The sequence below is a fragment of the Gekko japonicus genome, unplaced genomic scaffold (assembly GCF_001447785.1).
Source record: "Gekko japonicus isolate JY-2015 unplaced genomic scaffold, Gekko_japonicus_V1.1 scaffold4110, whole genome shotgun sequence".
Lineage (NCBI taxonomy): Eukaryota > Metazoa > Chordata > Lepidosauria > Squamata > Gekkonidae > Gekko > Gekko japonicus.
This window is the reverse complement of record NW_015174971.1, coordinates 78,156-96,045: the sequence shown is the minus strand read 5'-3', so window position 1 is coordinate 96,045 and position 17,890 is coordinate 78,156. Positions and strand designations below refer to the sequence as shown.

The window sequence follows — 17,890 nt, the reverse complement described above, 5'->3', positions numbered from 1 at the left end:
CCAGCTACAGGAGAATGGTGGAAAGGAATGCAGTTAAGCATCCTGTCGAACAGCTGCAAACTGTTCATTGAAAACTTGACTCCCTGTTCGCCACCAGCAAGCAGGATGTGAGCTGAACTGTCGAGTATTCAAGCATTCCTAGCAAGGTGTAGGTCTGGAGACCAACTGTCAGAGGGCCTTGGGTGGGGTAGGGGGTGGGATCTGTGCACCTATGATCATTTGTGATGAAATACTTATGATTACCTGCTCATTGTGCCCTTGAGAGTGAGTCATGAGAAGAGGCTGTGACCAGAGTACTGGAAACACTGGCTTCTCCTGCGTGAACGTGACTGTTGAAATTGTTGGCTGAAGCCCTGTTTTGACCTATGGAGGGTTAGGTGAGAGGCTCCCATAGATGGAGCAATTTTTTGTTGCCAGCACCCCATCCAGAACACCCTCCCCAAGCAGATGCAGCTGACGCCAGCATCCTTTAGATGTCAGGTAGACACAGTTCTCTGAGTTTGAGCTGTATAAGGACATAAACATAAGAAAAGCCATATTGGATCAGGCCAATGGCCCATCCAGTCCAACACTCTGTGTCGCACAGTGGCCAAAACCCAGGTGCCATCAGGAGGTCCACTGGTGGGGCCAGAACTCCAGAAACCTTCCCACTGTTGCTCCCCAAGCACCAAAAATACAAAGCATCATTTCTCCAGACATAAGAACATAAGTGAAGCCATCTTGGATCAGGCCAGTGGCCCTTCCAGTCCAATACTCTTGTGTCACACAGTGGCCAAAACCCAGGGGCCATCAGGACGTCGACCAGCAGGGCCAGAGTATACTTCTCTGTATGGAGGGTACTTCTCTGTTGCCACTTTTTCAGCCAATTGATTTGTGACTGATTTTTAAGCATCTTTATTTTACATTGTGTTAGCTTAGTTTCTATTCAAGTGGCCTTGGATTTTTTTTTTTTTGTTTAAACAGTAAAACGGGGAGATACTTCAGAAACAATCTAAATAAAATGTATTACTTTGGCCTTGAAAATTCACAGACGTTACTAGACCAGCTGAGTTTCTCCCTGTGATGTGAGTTTCCTGGGGAAAAAATGAATGTTTAGGAATTACGAATCCAGATTTAAATAAATAAATAAATTAATTAAATAGTGTTAGTAAAATTTAAATAATGTTAACAAAAGGAGGCAAATGCACCAAGTTCAAGCACTGAGGTTTGATTATAAGAACATACGAAGAATCCTGCAATTTTTTTGTTTAAACAGTAAAACGGGGAGATACTTCAGAAACAATCTAAATAAAATGTATTACTTTGGCCTTGAAAATTCACAGACGTTACTAGACCAGCTGAGTTTCTCCCTGTGATGTGAGTTTCCTGGGGAAAAAATGAATGTTTAGGAATTACGAATCCAGATTTAAATAAATAAATAAATTAATTAAATAGTGTTAGTAAAATTTAAATAATGTTAACAAAAGGAGGCAAATGCACCAAGTTCAAGCACTGAGGTTTGATTATAAGAACATACGAAGAGTCTTGCAGGATCAGACCAGTTAAGGTCCATCTAGTCCAGCATCCTACCTCACACAATAGGCCACCAGTTCCTCTGGATGGCCGGCAGCAGGGCACAGAGGCTGAGAACTTCCCCTGGTGTTGTCTCCTGCCTCTGGGATTCAGAGGCTTAGTGCCCCTGAATTTAGAGGTTCCCCTCAGTCACCATGGCTAGTAACCCAATGGCTTCTCCACCACGAATCTATTTCCCTTTAAAGCTGTTTATTCTTGTGGTCATCACTACATCCTCTGGCAGCGAATTCCACATTTTAATCACTCTCTGTGTAAAGTAGTATTTCCTTTTGTTCCTCCTGAACCTACTGCCCATCAGCCTCACTGGATGCCCTTGAGTTCTAGTATTATGAGAGCTGGAGAAAACGTTCTTTGTCAACTCTCTCCACCCCTTGCATAATTTTATAAACCTCTATCATGTCCCCCCTTAGTTGTCTCTTTTCTATACTGAAAAGTCCCAGACTCTTCAGCCTTTCCTCATAAGGAAGGTGATCTAACCCCTTCACCATCTTGATTGCCCTCCTCTGTACTTCCCCCAGCTCTGCAGTGTCCTTTCGGATGCTTCGTACCTTACATTTATCTTATCTTAAATTGATTGATTTCCAGCATAACGGCCCTGACAGCTATAGATGAAGAGGCTATATTTACATAAGTAGGACGGAAATTTTTCTACAAGAAAAATAGGATTGGCATTTCTTTTTAAATTTCTGATTTGGAAAAAGTCTTGCCGAGGTCAGCATCACTGATTTCCCCACGCTCTTGTGCCTACCCCCACCCCAACACATCTGATATGTGGAGAGGAGAAAAGCCATTTTGGTTGACCTGGGTGGTTGCGTAGTATCTATTGACTTATTCAGGTAATTTGTATGCTGCCTTCCTAGAAACCTGTTACCGCCAGCTCACAAAGTAAAACATGGTTAAAATCACTAAAAATAATTCAAGTCATAAAAACAGTATAAAAAGCATTAAAACTAACAAACAAAATTAACACCCAGTCACAGCATGAAACATTTAGCAGCCTGACACTGTCCTCATAAAACAGTCTTCAGGCTAGGAGCAGACTGCTAAAACACTTTTAAAAGATCAGACCCCTTAGGTAAAAACATACGTTTTGGCTCAGTACCTAATTGAGAATAGAGTGTGTACCAGACAAGCCTCTGGGCTTGTATTCCATAAGCAAGGGCCACTGCTGAAAAGGCCCTGTCTCTGGTCATCACCAACCTCACCTAACCTCTGAAGGCAGAGACAGAGCATTTCTTTTTAAATTTCTGATTTGGAAAAAGTCTTGCCGAGGTCAGCATCACTGATTTCCCCACGCTCTTGTGCCTACCCCCACCCCAACACATCTGATATGTGGAGAGGAGAAAAGCCATTTTGGTTGACCTGGGTGGTTGTGTGGTATCTATTGACTTATTTAGGTAATTTGTATGCTGCCTTCCTAGAAACCTGTTACCGGCAGCTCACAAAGTAAAACATGGTTAAAATTACTAAAAATAATTCAAGTCATAAAAACAGTATAAAAAGCATTAAAACTAACAAAACAAAATTAACACCCAGTCACAGCATGACACATTTAGCAGCCTGAAACTGTCCTCATAAAAGTCTTCAGGCTAGGAGCAGACTGTTGAACCAATTTTAAAAGATCAGACCCCTTAGGTGAAAACGTATGTTTTGGCTCAGTACCTAATAGAGAGTAGAGTGTGTACCAGACAAGCCTCTGGGCTTGTATTCCATAAGCAAGGGCCACTGCTGAAAAGGCCCTGTCTCTGGTCATCACCAACCTCACCTAACCTCTGAAGGCAGAGACAGATATCCAGACTTGTGAGGAAGATCTTTTTTTTTATTAAACTTTTTATTAAAAGGATATAACAACTTTGTGAGGAAGATCTTAAGTGGTGGACTGGACAATATGTAGGGTTGCTTGCTAGCCTCTAGATGGGGCCTGGAGATCTCCCAGAATTATAATTCATTTTCAGACTGCAGAGATCAGTTCTCCTAGAGAAAATGGCTGCTTTGGAAGATGGCCTCTATGGCATTGCACCATGCTGAGGCACGGCCCCTCCCCTCCCCTGACTCTACCCTCGAAATCTCCAGGTGTTTCCAAACCCAGAGCTGGCAACCCTAACAATATGGGAGGCAGTGGCCCTTCAAGTACCCTGACCCCAAACTGTTTTAAGGCCTACAGAAAAGAGTAGGGTTGCCAGGTCCCCCCTGGCCACCAGCAGAGGATGGGGGGGGGGTAGAGTTGCCAGATCCAGATTGGGAAACTCCTGGAGATTTGGGGATGGATTCTGGGGAGGACAGGACCCGCAGTGGGGGACAATGCCACAGAGCCTACCCTCCAAAGCATCGATTTTCTCCAGGGAAACTGATCTCTGTAGTGTGGAGATGAGCTGTAATTCTGGGGGATCCCCAGGTCCCTCCTGTGGGCTAACATCCTAGGTAAGATCTGGGACTTTGAATTGTGTGTGGAAACAGACGGGAAGCCAGTGTAAATCTTTCAGCACAGGGGTGATAACAATCCCTGAGAGTGGCCTGCTTGCTGCGTTTTGGACCAGCTGGACTTCCCAGGCGGTTTTCAAAGGCAGCCCTATGCAGAGTGCATCACAGTAGTCTAACCTGCGTGTGAGCAGAGTGTAGATCACTGCCTGAATTGCAGTCTTTGAGGAAGGGCCGTAGTGGCCTATCGGCTGAAGTCCACAGAAGGTGCTACATACCACGAAGGAGGCTTGAGCCTCCACCCTGAGGCCAGCGCCAGAAGCACCCCCGAGCTAGAAATCTCCTCCTTCAGGGGGGGTACAGCCCACTCCAGGGCAGACCGACTCCTCAGTCCTCAAGCAGTTTGTCATTAACCAACAGCGCCTCAGTCTGAACCTGAGCATTCGTTTGCTGGCTCCCATCCTGCCCATTAAGGCAGAGGCCCGTCAATCAGAGATGCTCATTTGGTGACTACACTAGAGAGTCTTTTCAGTGGCAGACCCACAGTTACGGAACAAACTCCCACCCGGCCCCCTCATGTTTGATCTTTATGAGGAGGTTGAAGGCGGTTTTGTTTAGGAGTGCAGATGATTGATTTACTGACTGGCATAAACTATGATTTTAAGTGTTTTTAATGGATTTTATGTATTTTATTGTATGTTTTTACATTGTAAGCTCCGTCGAGCTCTGTAAGCTAATAAACCTTTTATGTCTAAATAAATACCCCCAGATACCTGTTCAGGACTTCTGCCAATGCACCTGACTCAGGTGTGCATACTCCAGAGATTATCTCAGCAGTTTTGTGTTGATGTTAGACAGAATAGGGGCCAAGATGGATCCCTGCTGGACGTAACGTGAATGCCTCAGAGCTGAACAGCTGTCCCCCAGCACTAACTTCTAGAATCATCCATTGAAGTAATGGCAGAGCCCCTGAAGTGTAGTATTCTCCACACCCTCTTCAGAAGGAAGCCATGGTCAGTGCTGACAAAAACCACTCAGATGTCCAGGAGAATCAACATGGACATGTTCCTCCCTCAGTCTTCCAATACCGATCATTAGTCAGGGAGACCGAGGCCGTTTTCCACCCGAACTGAGGCCTGAATCCAAATTGCGATAGGTATGGATTATCCGTCTCCTCCAGGACTGCCTGAAGCTGTGTAGCTATCACCTGCCCAACCACCTTGCCCAAGGAAGGAATGTTCAACACCGGACACTAGGCAATAGTATTTAAGTCTCTAGAGTCCAGGGACACCTTTGTCAGGATGGGTCTTATCATTGCCTCTTTCAAGGATGTCAGAATTATACCCTTTTGCTGAGAGGCATTTATAACCTGCCGGACCGGCTTGATGCTATCAGCCAAGAAGGGCAAAGGTTGAGCCTAGATGTGGAGGTCTAAGCAGTTTGTCCACTTTGGCCGGCCTGGCTTACTGAGAGTCATTCGTACAACTGGGACCAGACTGTGTTCCAGTGGCCTCCTAAGATGTACTTGAATCAGCCATGACATCTGAGCTGGAGCAGATATAAGCAAATAGTGGGCATGTATGGTTTCTGGATCTAATCTGCAGAGGCCCAGGATCAGAGCTGCTTCAAAATCCAGAAAAACTCTGCCGGAAGACGTTGGATAGACAGGATAGTGTCAGAGAAGTGAGGAAAGGCTCTACATAATGTGTTTTGCCTCTGTATAGGGTTGTCAGCCTGTTGTTGGCAATCTTTGAGAGCTTTCTATGGGCGGAACCCTGGAAAAAGTCTTGACATTTCCAGGTGAAAACCTGGAAGCGTTGTCACAGTCTGATGCCATAGTAGAGAGCCAGTTTGGTGTCATGGTTAAGAGCACGGACTCTAATCTGGGAGAACTGGGTTTGATTCCCCACTCCTCCAGTTGCAGCCGCTGGTGTGATCTTGGGTCAGTCATAAGTTCTTTCAGAGCTGTTCTCTCATGAGCAGTTTTCGAGAGAGCTCTCTCAGCCCCACTGACTTCACAGGGTGTCTTTTGTGGGGAGGATAAGGAAAAGGAGATTGTAAACCACTCTGAGACACCTTCGGGTAGTGGAGGGCGGGGTATAAATCCAATCTCTTCCTTCTCTTCTTCTTCTTCTAGTAGGTAGATTGGTGGAATTCCTAGAACATCACAGTAGGTAGTGAAATTACTTCCAGGTTTTCACCAGGAAATGATGTCATGTCCTCCCTATTTTTTTCTCCTACCATCCTATTGATTGGCAGTGGGAAAGTGAGTGCCGGAGTGGGGAATTGCCTGCTAGTGGCAGTCAAATTGCAGCCCTACTGCTAGGCTGAATTATTTGAATTCTGATTGTTGAAGACACGGGTGGCGTGTTATAAAAAAAGCATGTAGGGCTGCTGCCCAATTCAAAGAAATCATTTGTGTGACTTTTGCCCGAGTGCTAGACTAACTCTGTGTGAGGAAAATAATAGCTTTTGTGGGGGAGGGGCAGATGCAATCTTAGAACAAGGCATTCCCTCCTATGTGACAGTGAAGTCTGACTGCTTCTTTTTAAGGCTGCACCTTTGTATCATCTAAATGTTTATACATTTTTAAATAGATACGTTGTGTGATAAATTGGGGCATTTGCATGTTCTTCAACAATGCAGTCTGGGATAGGAAATAGGGTTGCCAGCTCTGAGTTGGGAAATACTTGGAGATTTTGGGGGTGGAGCCTGGGGAGGGGTGGGACCTTAGCATGGTACAATGCCATAGAGTCCACCCTCCAAAGCAGCCATTTTCTCCAGGGGAGCTAATGTCTGTTGCCTGGAGATCAGTTCTAATTGTGGGAGATCTCCAGGTGGCACTTAGAGATGATAAGGATAAGTTGCAAAAACATTTACTGTAGTAATTCTGTAGAAAAAAAATTCTTCTATTATCGCTCACACACAATGAATACTGCGCAATATAAATTAGTTTCACAGTATTTGCTTTATCTGAGCGTGTAGCAATCCCAACTCTTGAAGGAAACATTCCATGTTGACTCTCTAATAACAGTTCTTGTTGATAAGTAGTAATTGATAAGAATTGGGATTGCTACATGCTCAGATAAAGCAAATATTGCGAAACGAATTTATATTGCGCAGTATTCGTTGCATGTGAGAAATTTTTTTCTACAGAATTACTACAGTAAATGTTTTGCAACTTATCTTTATTGACTTTTCGTTATTTTTGTCATTGATATTTTTGGAATTTCACTTCCTCCTGTGATCTCTCATTTTTGGCACCTAGAGATTGGCAACCCTAGATAGGAGCCGAATTCTTGTGGGGGAGCGAAAGTGGAGAGGTGACAAAACCAACACTGGTCATGGCAAACCAGGATTTGACTGATCTGCATGCTGAATCCTGGTTTCACAAACTAACCATAATGAAAATAAGCCATGGTTTCACGGTTATGTCCAAACAGAGATCGAAGAGAGCTTGGATATGTCTGACGAGGAGGGCTGGCTTCTAATTCTCAATGTCAGTTAGTGGAGGACATTGCAGCCTTCTTGCTGTGTAAGGAGTGAATGTGGCCCGGCTGTGTTGAAATAGGCATTGTTAACAAAAATGCGAGCAGTCACTGCCTTCCACGGCAGCCTCTTCGCTGCTTCTGAACATGTCAGCTGTTTAAAGCCAACAGCACAATTTCCATTCAACCGTGGGAGGGAGGCATTGGGGTGTGGAGGCCCAGGGGATGTGGGGGTTCCTGATTATCTTCTTCGCCAGTAGTGGCTTCCCTGAAATTAAGGGACCCTCCATCTGTGTTCAGCTATACCCTATTGAATGTTCAGAAGTTCGTGATAGTTGGAATGTCAGTTATAGTTTCTCTTTAGGACCCCATCAAAGACTTCCAGGGTCTGTATCCTATTTGTTGCCTTCCTGTTTTCTGGAGCTGGTGAAGCCCTGCATCCTGAGCTTGATGGGAGAGGTTGCCAACAGCTGTTGCAACTGTGCCATTTAGTGGGGAATATTAGCGTTACATTCCCTTGACCTGGATGACCCAGGGGTGAGCCCGGTCTCCTCAGATATTGGAAGCTAAGCAGCCCTGATCAGTACTTGGGTGGGAGACCACTAAGGAAGTCCAGGGTTGCTACGCAGAGGCAGGCCATGGCAAACCACCTCTGTTCCTCTCTTGCCTTGAAAATCCTACAGGGTCACTGCAACCTGATGGCGCTTCCCCTCTCCCACATTGGCATTATATGAATTCATTATATGGACAGCATTATTTGCATTATTGATCACCAACTTCTAATTGTTTAATTGTTTTCTGGTTTTAGTTGTTTAAAAACAACTAATTGCGTTAATTGTTTTTTATTGTTATATGCTTTGATGTTACCCGCCCGGAGCCTGTTTGGGAAGGGCGGGATATAAATTTAAATAAATAAACAAACAAACAAATAAATAACATTAGCTTGCTATGGTTACATCCCATGTTGTGAAAAAGTGCTGACTTTTGCAAGTCAGGCCATTACAAGCAGGAAAGGGGGTGTTTGTCCCCCCCCTCCCCATATCAGTGGGCAACTGTGATACACAGTGTTTAATACACCAGAAGAATAAATAAGTGCCCAGACTATTTTTGTAGCCCTTCCACCTGATAGGAAGTCCTTCTGTCTCCCCCCAGTCCTGGATGTGCAATGGCTACACGTAGGTTACTAGTTAGGGAAATGCACTCTGCATATATTCAGAGGCACCGTGCCTAGTATGGGTTCATGCTTCTTTTTTGCCACTCTGATTGGCCATTGGTTGGCTGTGCAGATTTTAAAAATGGTTGCTTTGGCAGACGCTGCTGCCACAGCTCAAGAATGTTCACCTTGCAACTGAAGGTGGCATCTCAACTCAGGAACTTTCTCCGAACAACTGTTTCCTTGTACTAAACTCTTTGAGTCTTAGGGACCAGGTGAATAACATTTCCCCCGTATTTTCTTGAGGGTTTTTTTTTCTTGCCTTTGATATAATTGGTATATTATTGTTTGGAGGGAAGGCCGCATGGTATAGCCCGATCTCGTCAGGTCTCAGAAGCTAAGCAGGGTCAGTACGTGGATGGGAGACCAACAAGGAAGGCTCTGCAGAGGAAGGCCATGGCAGACCACCATTGATGCTGCATGCTTGCCTTGAAAGCCCCTTGCTGGGGTCACCATATGTCGGCTGAGACTTAATGGCACCTCTCTCTCTCTCTCTCTCTCTCTCTCTCGTTTATGATAGTTTTAATTTTTATCCCATTCTGTCTTGGGGGAACTGGACGTGGCATTCACAGTTTTCCCTTCTTCACATGTAGTCTTGCAACAGCCCTGCGAGGTGGATTAGGCTAAGAGAGATTGACTGGCCCAGGATCACCCAGTGTCAAAAATAAAAATATACTCAATAAGTGTTGTAAAATTTGACTTGGACGCAGGTTCAGGGAAACGTGAGGGACCATGACCGCTTTTGTGCTGACGAGTGTACACAATGTTGGGGCAATTGTTAAGAAACCTTTCGTTTTTTGTTATTTTGTCCACTCAGGTCCGTACAGATCTGGCCGCTCCTGTGCCTGGTTCTCTGACCCTGAAGCTGTTGCCAGCGTGTGGAGCCCGCCCCACACCCGCCCCCTTCCGAATCACGGCCTTTACCTGCGTCTTCCAGTGTTTCCCTTGCGACCCCTCCTGTGGGAGCGCCTCGTGGGCCACCCCCGAGTTCACGCAGCATTCGGTGGCTCCAATGGTGAAGATGACCCGGTCCAAGACGTTCCAGGCCTACTTGCCTTCCTGCCACAGAACCTACAGCTGCATCCATTGCAGAGCACACCTGGCAAACCACGATGAACTCATTTCCAAGGTAGACGGTCTGCCCAGGGGTTCCCTTCCATGCCATTTTGGGGGGCTAAAATCTTCAGGCAGCTTATGTGCCTGCTGCGTGCAATTGTTCTTGCTTGGGGAGAGGGGAGAGTTGTAGAGTGTGTTCACCTGACTAGATTGCACACAGAAACCTAGCATGTCAGGAAAGAGTCTCTAGACACACTTGCCTTCCTCGTTTATCTATCCTCCACATGCAAGCAGTTTCCCACCTCCCTCTAAACCTGCTGGGTTTGGTTACCTGTCCTGCCCTGTGAAAAGAGAGGATCTGACCAGCAGGTATCATTGCTCTCATCTCTACCCTGTCTGAAGAGAAACCTGCACGAGGAGAGGCCGTGGCTCAGTGGCAGAGCATCTGCCTGGCATACAGAAAGTCCCAGGTTCAATCCCCGGCTTCTTCAGTTAAAAGGATCCGGTAATAGGTGATGTTCAAGACTGAGACCCTGGAGAAATGCTGCCTTTCTGAGTGTTCGGGACTGACTTTGATGGAATGATGGTCTGATTCAGTATAAGGCAGTTTCATTTCTAGTTTGTTAGGGTTTGAGAGGAAGAAGCGTTAATTTTTATACCCTGCTTACAATCGCCTTTTCTTTCCTCTCCCCACAACAGGCACTTTGTGAGGTAGGTGGGGCTGGGAGAGTTCTGAGAGAACTTGTGACTGATCCAAGGTCACCCAGCTGGCTTCAAGCGGAGGAGTGGGGAATCAAACCCGGTTCTCCAGATGAGAGTCCACCGCTCTTAACCACTACACCACACTGGCTCCACACTGATCCACACTTCAACAGTGCTTAGAGTCGACCTCCCAGCATCCCATTCCTTTGCCCACCGGTACACTAGGCCTGGCAACCCTAGCAGTGGTCCAGTGCCCTTCAGCCGATACTGTTGCTGGTTGGAGGTATTGCCTGTATGCATGCCCCCTCCTCAGGGCAGAGGGGAGGAAAGTGGGGATATTGCTGAGTACATCAGGAAGAAGGCTACACTCAAGTCCTCTCCCTGACCTGCTAAGGGGTTGTTGTTTTTTTGCACCTGTCTGCAGGGAGTTTTGATGTAGGAGGGGAAACTTCAACCATCCGGTCTCCACCTACATTTTAAAATGGTGGGTTCCCTGGAACTCTGTGCCACATGGTTGAATTGCATGTGCAAACTGACTCTGAAGAGCCATAGCCTCATGAAGGTTCTTCTAGATCACCTGGAACTTCTGGAAGCTCAAGGGGAACTGTCCTAGCTGGTGGCTTAGCACCAGCCATATGCTTTTAGTGTTTTTCTGTCTCTCCGTGTAAGTCCCCCTTCATACCAGCTGGCCAGTTTTAAGGAAGGGAGAAGCCCTTCTTGAAGAGGTCATTTTGAGGGGGCTCAAACTCTTTGCCAGCTGTGGGTTGATGGGCAGTTGATTTGATCTTCCCGGCACTGGGATCTTGTGGGCCTCCCGGATCGAGCCAGAAGTTCAGATTTCTTTTATGTTTTCTCCAAACTTGGAATGAAACTGCCATGTCTTTCTTTCCTGGCCACGTTAACAAAATTCAGTAAAATAACAGTCAGCGTTTGCACTGATTGCTTGAAATGGCATGAAAAACAATAGAAAATGGGAAACTTTTGCAAAAGGAAGTAGGTGATGTGCAAACGGTTGTCTCGACTGTGTGTGAAAGTGAAAACAAATGCAAAAGTTAGGGTTGCCAGTTCTGGGTTGGGAAATAACCTGGAGACTTTGTGGGTAGAGCCTGGGTAGGGTAGGGTTTGGGGTGGGGAGGGACCTCATTAAGGTCTAATGCCCTAGAGCAGTGGTGGCGAACCTATGGCACGGGTGCCAGAGGTGGCACTCAGAGCCCTCTCTGTGGGCACGCGTGCCATCCCCCCAGCCAGGCCCAGACCATCATTAAAGTGTCGAATAATCTGCCAAATAATTTTAAGTAAATGAAAGCATTTGGGATTGCTTTCCTTACTTCGTTTGGATCATCTTAAGTTAATGTATGAGTTGTTTTTTCTAAAGTAAAACCACCGCAGTATTCAGGTTAAATTGCCGCGTTGGCACTTTGCGATAAATAAGTGGGTTTTGGGTCGCAGTTTGGGCACTCGGTCTCTAAAAGGTTCACCATCACTGCCCTAGAGTTTACCCTCCGGAGTAGCCATTTGCTCGAGGGGAACTGATCTCTGTCGTTTGGAGATCAGTTGTAATAGTGAGAGATCTCCAGGCCCCGCCTGGAGGTTGACAACCCTAGCAAAAGTACCTGTAGGAACATTCCTACTCCAACGCGCCATCTTTGTTTTGTGATTCTCCTCCTCTTTAAAAAAAACCCTGATAACTGCAAAATCTTTCAACAAGTAGGCACACTGTTTTATGTTTTTGTGTTTTTCGGGAAAGGGAACGAGGACAGATCAGCAGTAGCTATTTCAAGGAGAGGAATTGATCGCCAGTGCTTTTAGCCAGTCCCCCCCCCCCAAATCCATTCCAGGCGGCAAGTGCTTGGTAGTGTTTTGCTTATTCATTGGGCTGTTTGTCCCTGGCAGGTGCAAATGAAAGTTTGGTGTTTAGCTGCATTGTGTCTTGGTGGGTAAGGAGATCTCACTTGTGGCTTTGTTGTCTGGCCAAGAAAGTTCTTAGGAGCCAAAGCTAACCAGAATGGTGGGAAGAAAGTGGAGAGTTTTCCTTTTGCGGCTTCTCGGGGAATCACTTTGCAACAACTTTCAATGCAGTGGGTGCGATCAGGGCTGGAGTGACGGCTGCAGTTTTGCCTGAGAAGTACTGAGGGTGGTGTTGATGGAAATACTGAGGTGGTGTTGTCAAGTCAGCTGGGTCTTGAACCAGGCCTGTGAACTGATGCCGTCCTGTATGGCCAGTATTTGAGGATGGAAACAGGAGGAAATAATGGCAGAAAGGTCCTGGCAAGGCATTGCCTCTCTAGGCAGCTTGTGGTTTCTTCTTGACACGTTATGGAAGTGCTCCCAGGTCAGGCTGGAGGCCTAGTTAGGACTGGCAGTTGAAAAAAAGGCAGCAGAGCCCTGCGATAATCTTTGAATGTGCTGCAGCTCTTCAAACATCTCACTTTCTAAAAAGTCAGATAGAAAATGACTATATTTGCTTCTGTTGTGTTGTATTTTGTGTATGTGTTTGTGATGGTGCAAGGGTTGCCAAAGTCCTCCCTGGCCACTAGCAGGGGATGGGGAGATAGGGTGGGCAGATCCAGGTCGAGGAACTCTTGGAGATTTGGGGATGGAGCCTGGGGAGGACGGGGACATGAGTGGGGTAACACTGTCATAGAGTCCACCCTCCAAAGCATCTGTTTTCTCCAGAGGAACTGATCTCTGGAGTCTGGAGATGAGACGTAAATCTGGGAGATCCCAAGATCCCACCTGGAGGCTGGCTTCCCTATGTGAACGGTAAGAGGTGGGACGACAGTTCTTTAAAATAGGTCATCTGCTTGCTTGCCCATGGGCCCTGGTCCTTCTTGGGTCTCCCTTCCCAACACTTCAGCTTCCCCATCTAATTCTTTGCCCTTCTTCCTGTAACGCCTGCTTTCCCTCCCCTACACAGACACTTCAGGTGGGCTTAGGGTAGTCAGCCCACCTGTTAGGCTTGTAGTTCTCCTGGAATCACAGCTGATCTCCAGACTTCAGAGGTCAGTTCCCCGGGAGGAACCGGCAGCTTTGGAGAGTGGAATCTGTGGCGTCACATCCAGTGTTCCCTCTAAGCTGAGTTGGTACTAGCCAGCTCACAGTTTTTTAGCCTCCAGCTCATAGATTTTTGTCTTAGCTCGGGAAGGATGGCTCCAGAGCAAACTAATTTAAGCAGCGGCTAAATTGCTTGCTCACAACTTTATTGCCAGTAGCTCACAAAGTAGAATTTTTGCTCACAGGACTCCACAGCTTAGAGGGACCATTGGTGAGCTCCTATGCTCCAACTCTAGAATCTCCAGGAATTTCCCAAGCTGGAGTTAGGAACCATAGGTGGGCTTCTTGTGTCGCATCAGTCTTGCGATAGACTCATCCTCCAGACAGAGCCTCCCAGGGGCTTCCCCCAGCTCCGGGCTCAATCTGGCCGAGAGCTGCCGAGAGCTCCTTAACTATCTTGCCTCTCTTTGGAGGTCTCAGACGGACTTACCCAAGCACTGACCAAACTGAGACTTGTTCTGCTTAGTGGTAATCCCCTAGGCTGCAGTCACGCACACTAAATAATCCGCTTTCAACCCACTTTCAACGCACTTTCCAACTGGGTTTTGCCAGTTCACACAGTAAAATCCAGTTGGAAAGTGCACTGAAAGTGGATTATTTAGTGTAGGGGTGTCAAACATGCGGCCCGGGGGCCAGATCAGGGCCCCAGATCAGGGTTTCCATCAGGCCCGCGGTGGAACTGCCCATCTCCTGCTTCCAATTCTGCTGCTGCATCATAGCTTGCTTCGCCAGACTCTCTTAATCACTCAGCCATTTCATGTTTTAACCTGGGTCCTAGACTCAGAACTCTGAGCGTGAGATTTCTGTGGTGAATGTCGACAAATCAAAAGTAGGTTTGCCGCTTACAGAGCTAATGTTTTAAGCATGTTTTTATTTTAAGTTAAAAAAAAATCTTTGTGTTTGTGTCCTTGATAAAGTTTATATCTCCGCTACCTGGCATCACATTTTATGACACACATGGCCCGGCTCAGCAAGGTCTCATTTTTGTCATATCCGGCCCTCATAACAAATGACTTTGACACCCCTGATTTAGTGTGTGTGAATGCAGCCTTAGTTAGCCTCTTTATGCCCCCGGGCCATTTGTTAATACAAAATGTCGGTATCAGTAGACCAGGGATCCCCCACCCTTTCTGAGCCTGCGAGCACCTTTGGAGTTCTGACACAGGGCAGTGAGCACAGTCACAAAACAGCTGCCGCAGAAGGCCGAGCTAACCACAAAATGTCAAGGGTTGACGTTATGTACCACTCTAATACATCAAGAAGAAGTGAGCAGTGACTAAAGAAAGCGCCTCCCCTGCCACAGATTTTGTCAGTCTTTAAGGTGCCTCCTGGACTCTGGCAGTTTTCTACAACTCTAACTCTCCAGCGCTTCAGGCAGAAGCCCTTTTTAACTGGATACCTTTTAATTGAAACGGCCAATCAGCAGCCCTGCTGGAGAAAAGACCCACCTTGTCCCGCCCGCTTTCTAAAAGCATGGACACCATGTTGGGGTGAAGGCATGGGGAGGGGTGGGGTGAAATTGCCCTCCGGCTTTGGAGGGGGGGGTTAATCCCTTCCCTCCAAGCCCTGTTTTCTGATGTAGTTAGGCTGGTGCACTTGCTTCAGTTAAAGGCAGATGGCTTCAACTGTAATTAACTGTAATGCAGTCTGAGTGAAGTCACAGAACGTTGGCAAAACATGTTCGAAGCGTCAAAAAGGTTACTTTTCTAAGGATGGTCCTGCAGGGATGCTTTTGAGATGCTGCTAAAGTGGGCCTCCTCTCTGCGGTATAGGGTTGCCAAGTCTGGGTTGGAAAATACCTGGAGACTTTGGGGGTGGAGCCAGGAGAGGGTGTGGTTTGGGGAGGAGAGGGGCCTCAACATAATACAATGCCATAGAGTCCACCCTTCAAAGCATCCATTTTCTCCAGGGGAGCTAATCTCTGTCGGCTGGGGATCAGTTGTAAAAGCAGGAGATCCCCAGGCCCCACCTGGAGGCTGGCAACCCTACTGCGGTATCGTAAGGAAGATCCAAAATGAGAGCCGTTCCAGTCTGCGGCAAAACCAGAAATCATCGGAAGGATGCTGTGTTTATTTTTAGAAAATTGCCCGACACGTTTTGAGCGTGCTGCTTGTTTCAAGGGTATCTCCACCCCCCCTTATAGCTCTTTCTTCGCTTGACTTCCGAGTTTGTGAGGCAGACGTGTTAAGTCAAACTCTCCTAAATCAGTATTCAGCGAAACAGTTTTAGCTCACTTGTGTACAAAAATCATTCCTTTCTGTGGAGGTAAGCGGAGTGGTCAACACCAGTGTTCCCTCTAAGCTGAGTTAGTGTGAGCTAGCTCACAGTTTTTTTAGCCTACAGCTCACAGATTTTTGTCTTAGCTCAGGAAGGATGGCTTCAGAGCAAACTAATTTATGCAGTAGCCAAATCGTTCCCTCACAACTTTGATGCCAGTAGCTCACAAAGCCGAATTTTTGCTCACAAGACTCCACAGCTTAGAGGGAACATTGGTCAACACCCAGGGGAGACGTGGGGTTCTCCCAGAATGACGACTTCTCTTCTCTGGAGGGACTCTATGGTATCCCATCCCCACTGAGCACTGTGTCCTCCCCAGCCTCCACCCCCACATCCCCCAGGAATTTCCCTACGTGGAGCTGGCAACCGTAGAGATGAGTCCTATGCAGGAGTCTTCCACTGCCATGCAGAGCCATGAGGGATAGAAGCTTGGGGGGGGGGTCCTTAAAATGAAAATGCTGTCAAGGTAGATGAATTCTGTGCTGTATGGTGTGGTGGTAGATGGGTGGACAAGATTTTAGACTGTCCGTGAATTGCAGAATGGGCGTTTAGGATTGGTCTTCTATTTCTGTAGAAGGATGTTTTCAAAACCTGCTGTGAGTTTCTTTTGATTTATCGTGGTGGTGGTGGTGGTGGTGGAAAGTCCTGTCAAGTCACAGCCAACCCGTGGTGATCCCTTAGTGTTTTCAAGGCGAGAGATGCTCAGAGGTGGTTTGCCATTGCCTGCCTCTGCAGGTCAGCCCTGGACTTCCTCGGCAGTCTCTCAGTTTGGTGTAGTGGACTCTAGTGCGCGGACTCTAATCTGGGAGAACCGGGTTTGATTCCCCACTCCTCCACTTGCAGCTGCTGGATGACCTTGGGCAAGCCATGGTTCTGATAAGAGCTGTTCTTGAAAAAAGAGCAGTTTCTGTCAAGAGCTCTCTCAGCCCCACCGACCTCGCAGGGTGTCTGTTGTGGGGAGGGGAAGGGAAAGGAGTTTGTCAGCCGCTCTGAGACTCCCTTGGGTAGAGAAGGGCGGGGGATAAATCCAATCCCCTCTTCCTCCTCCTCCTCCTCCTCCTCTACTACTACTACTACTACTAACCAGGACTGACTCTGCTTAGCTTCTAAGATCTGATGGGATTGGGCTAGCCTGGGCCACTCATGATGGGAGTCATGGGACTTACAAGAAGAACTCCATGTCTCCTGAAGCACCGTCAGAATCTACCCACCCATCTGTGTATCTCTCATTTTTAGAACAAAGTTTAAACCCAGTGGCACCTCGAAGACCAACCAAGTTTGATTCTGAAACTTTGTTCTCTTGCTTCACACCAATATGGCTCCCCACCTGAATCTCTCATTTTAGTTCATGCTTTCTCAGGGGACTTCAGGATATAGCATATGTAGTCTCTCGCTCTATTTTAGCACAGCAACCCTGTCAGGTAGGTCAGGCTGAAGGATACCCATTGAGTTCAAGGTCAGAGTGGGGATTCGAACCAGCGTCTCCCTGGTCCTAATGATGGAACCATTGCACCCCACTGACATTACTGACTTAGTGATAAGGAAGGGGCATTCAGTGTGTGAACAGACACACTTTGCAGTGAATTGTTCTTCACATTAGGGTTGCCAGGTCTCCTGGCCCACTGGTGGGGGACAGGGGTAGGTGTGTAGGGTGGCCAGATCCAAGTTGGGAAACTCCTGGAGGTTTGGGGATGGAGCCTGGGGAAGACAGGGACCTCAGTGGGGTACAGAGCCACAAAGTCCACCATCCAAGACATTCATATTCTCCAAGGGAACAGATCTCTGTAGTGTGGAGATGAGCTGTAATTCTGGAGGATCCCCAGGTCCCACCTGGATGCTGGCATCCCTAGTTCAAAATAAGTTATATATAAGTTATATAAGTTATTATAAAAATACAAATATTTATTATGGTGTATGGTATGGGACTGAGCTCCCGTCTCCGGCCCCAGCTCCTGCCAACCTAGCAGTTCAAAAGCAAGAAATTGTGAGTAGATAAATAGGTACGGCTTCAGTGGGAAGATAACAGCGTTCCGTGCGCCTCCGTGTTTAGTCAGGCAAGCCACATGACCACGGAGAAGTCTTTGGACAGCGCTGGCTGTTTGGCTTGGAA

At 47.0% G+C, this 17,890-nt stretch overlaps 1 protein-coding gene across 1 annotated transcript in view; it reads left to right on the top strand.

Annotated features, from left to right (window-relative positions):
• Nucleotides 1-9,511: 9,511 nt before the first annotated feature.
• The window catches only part of LOC107122124 (protein yippee-like 2), a 30,068-nt gene continuing 21,689 nt past the window's right edge, over nucleotides 9,512-17,890 (top strand). The window contains exon 1 of the mRNA XM_015425157.1: nucleotides 9,512-9,820. Within this exon, the coding sequence (XP_015280643.1) occupies nucleotides 9,704-9,820 (117 nt within the window). The 5' untranslated portion in view covers nucleotides 9,512-9,703. The remainder of the gene's footprint in view (nucleotides 9,821-17,890) is intronic.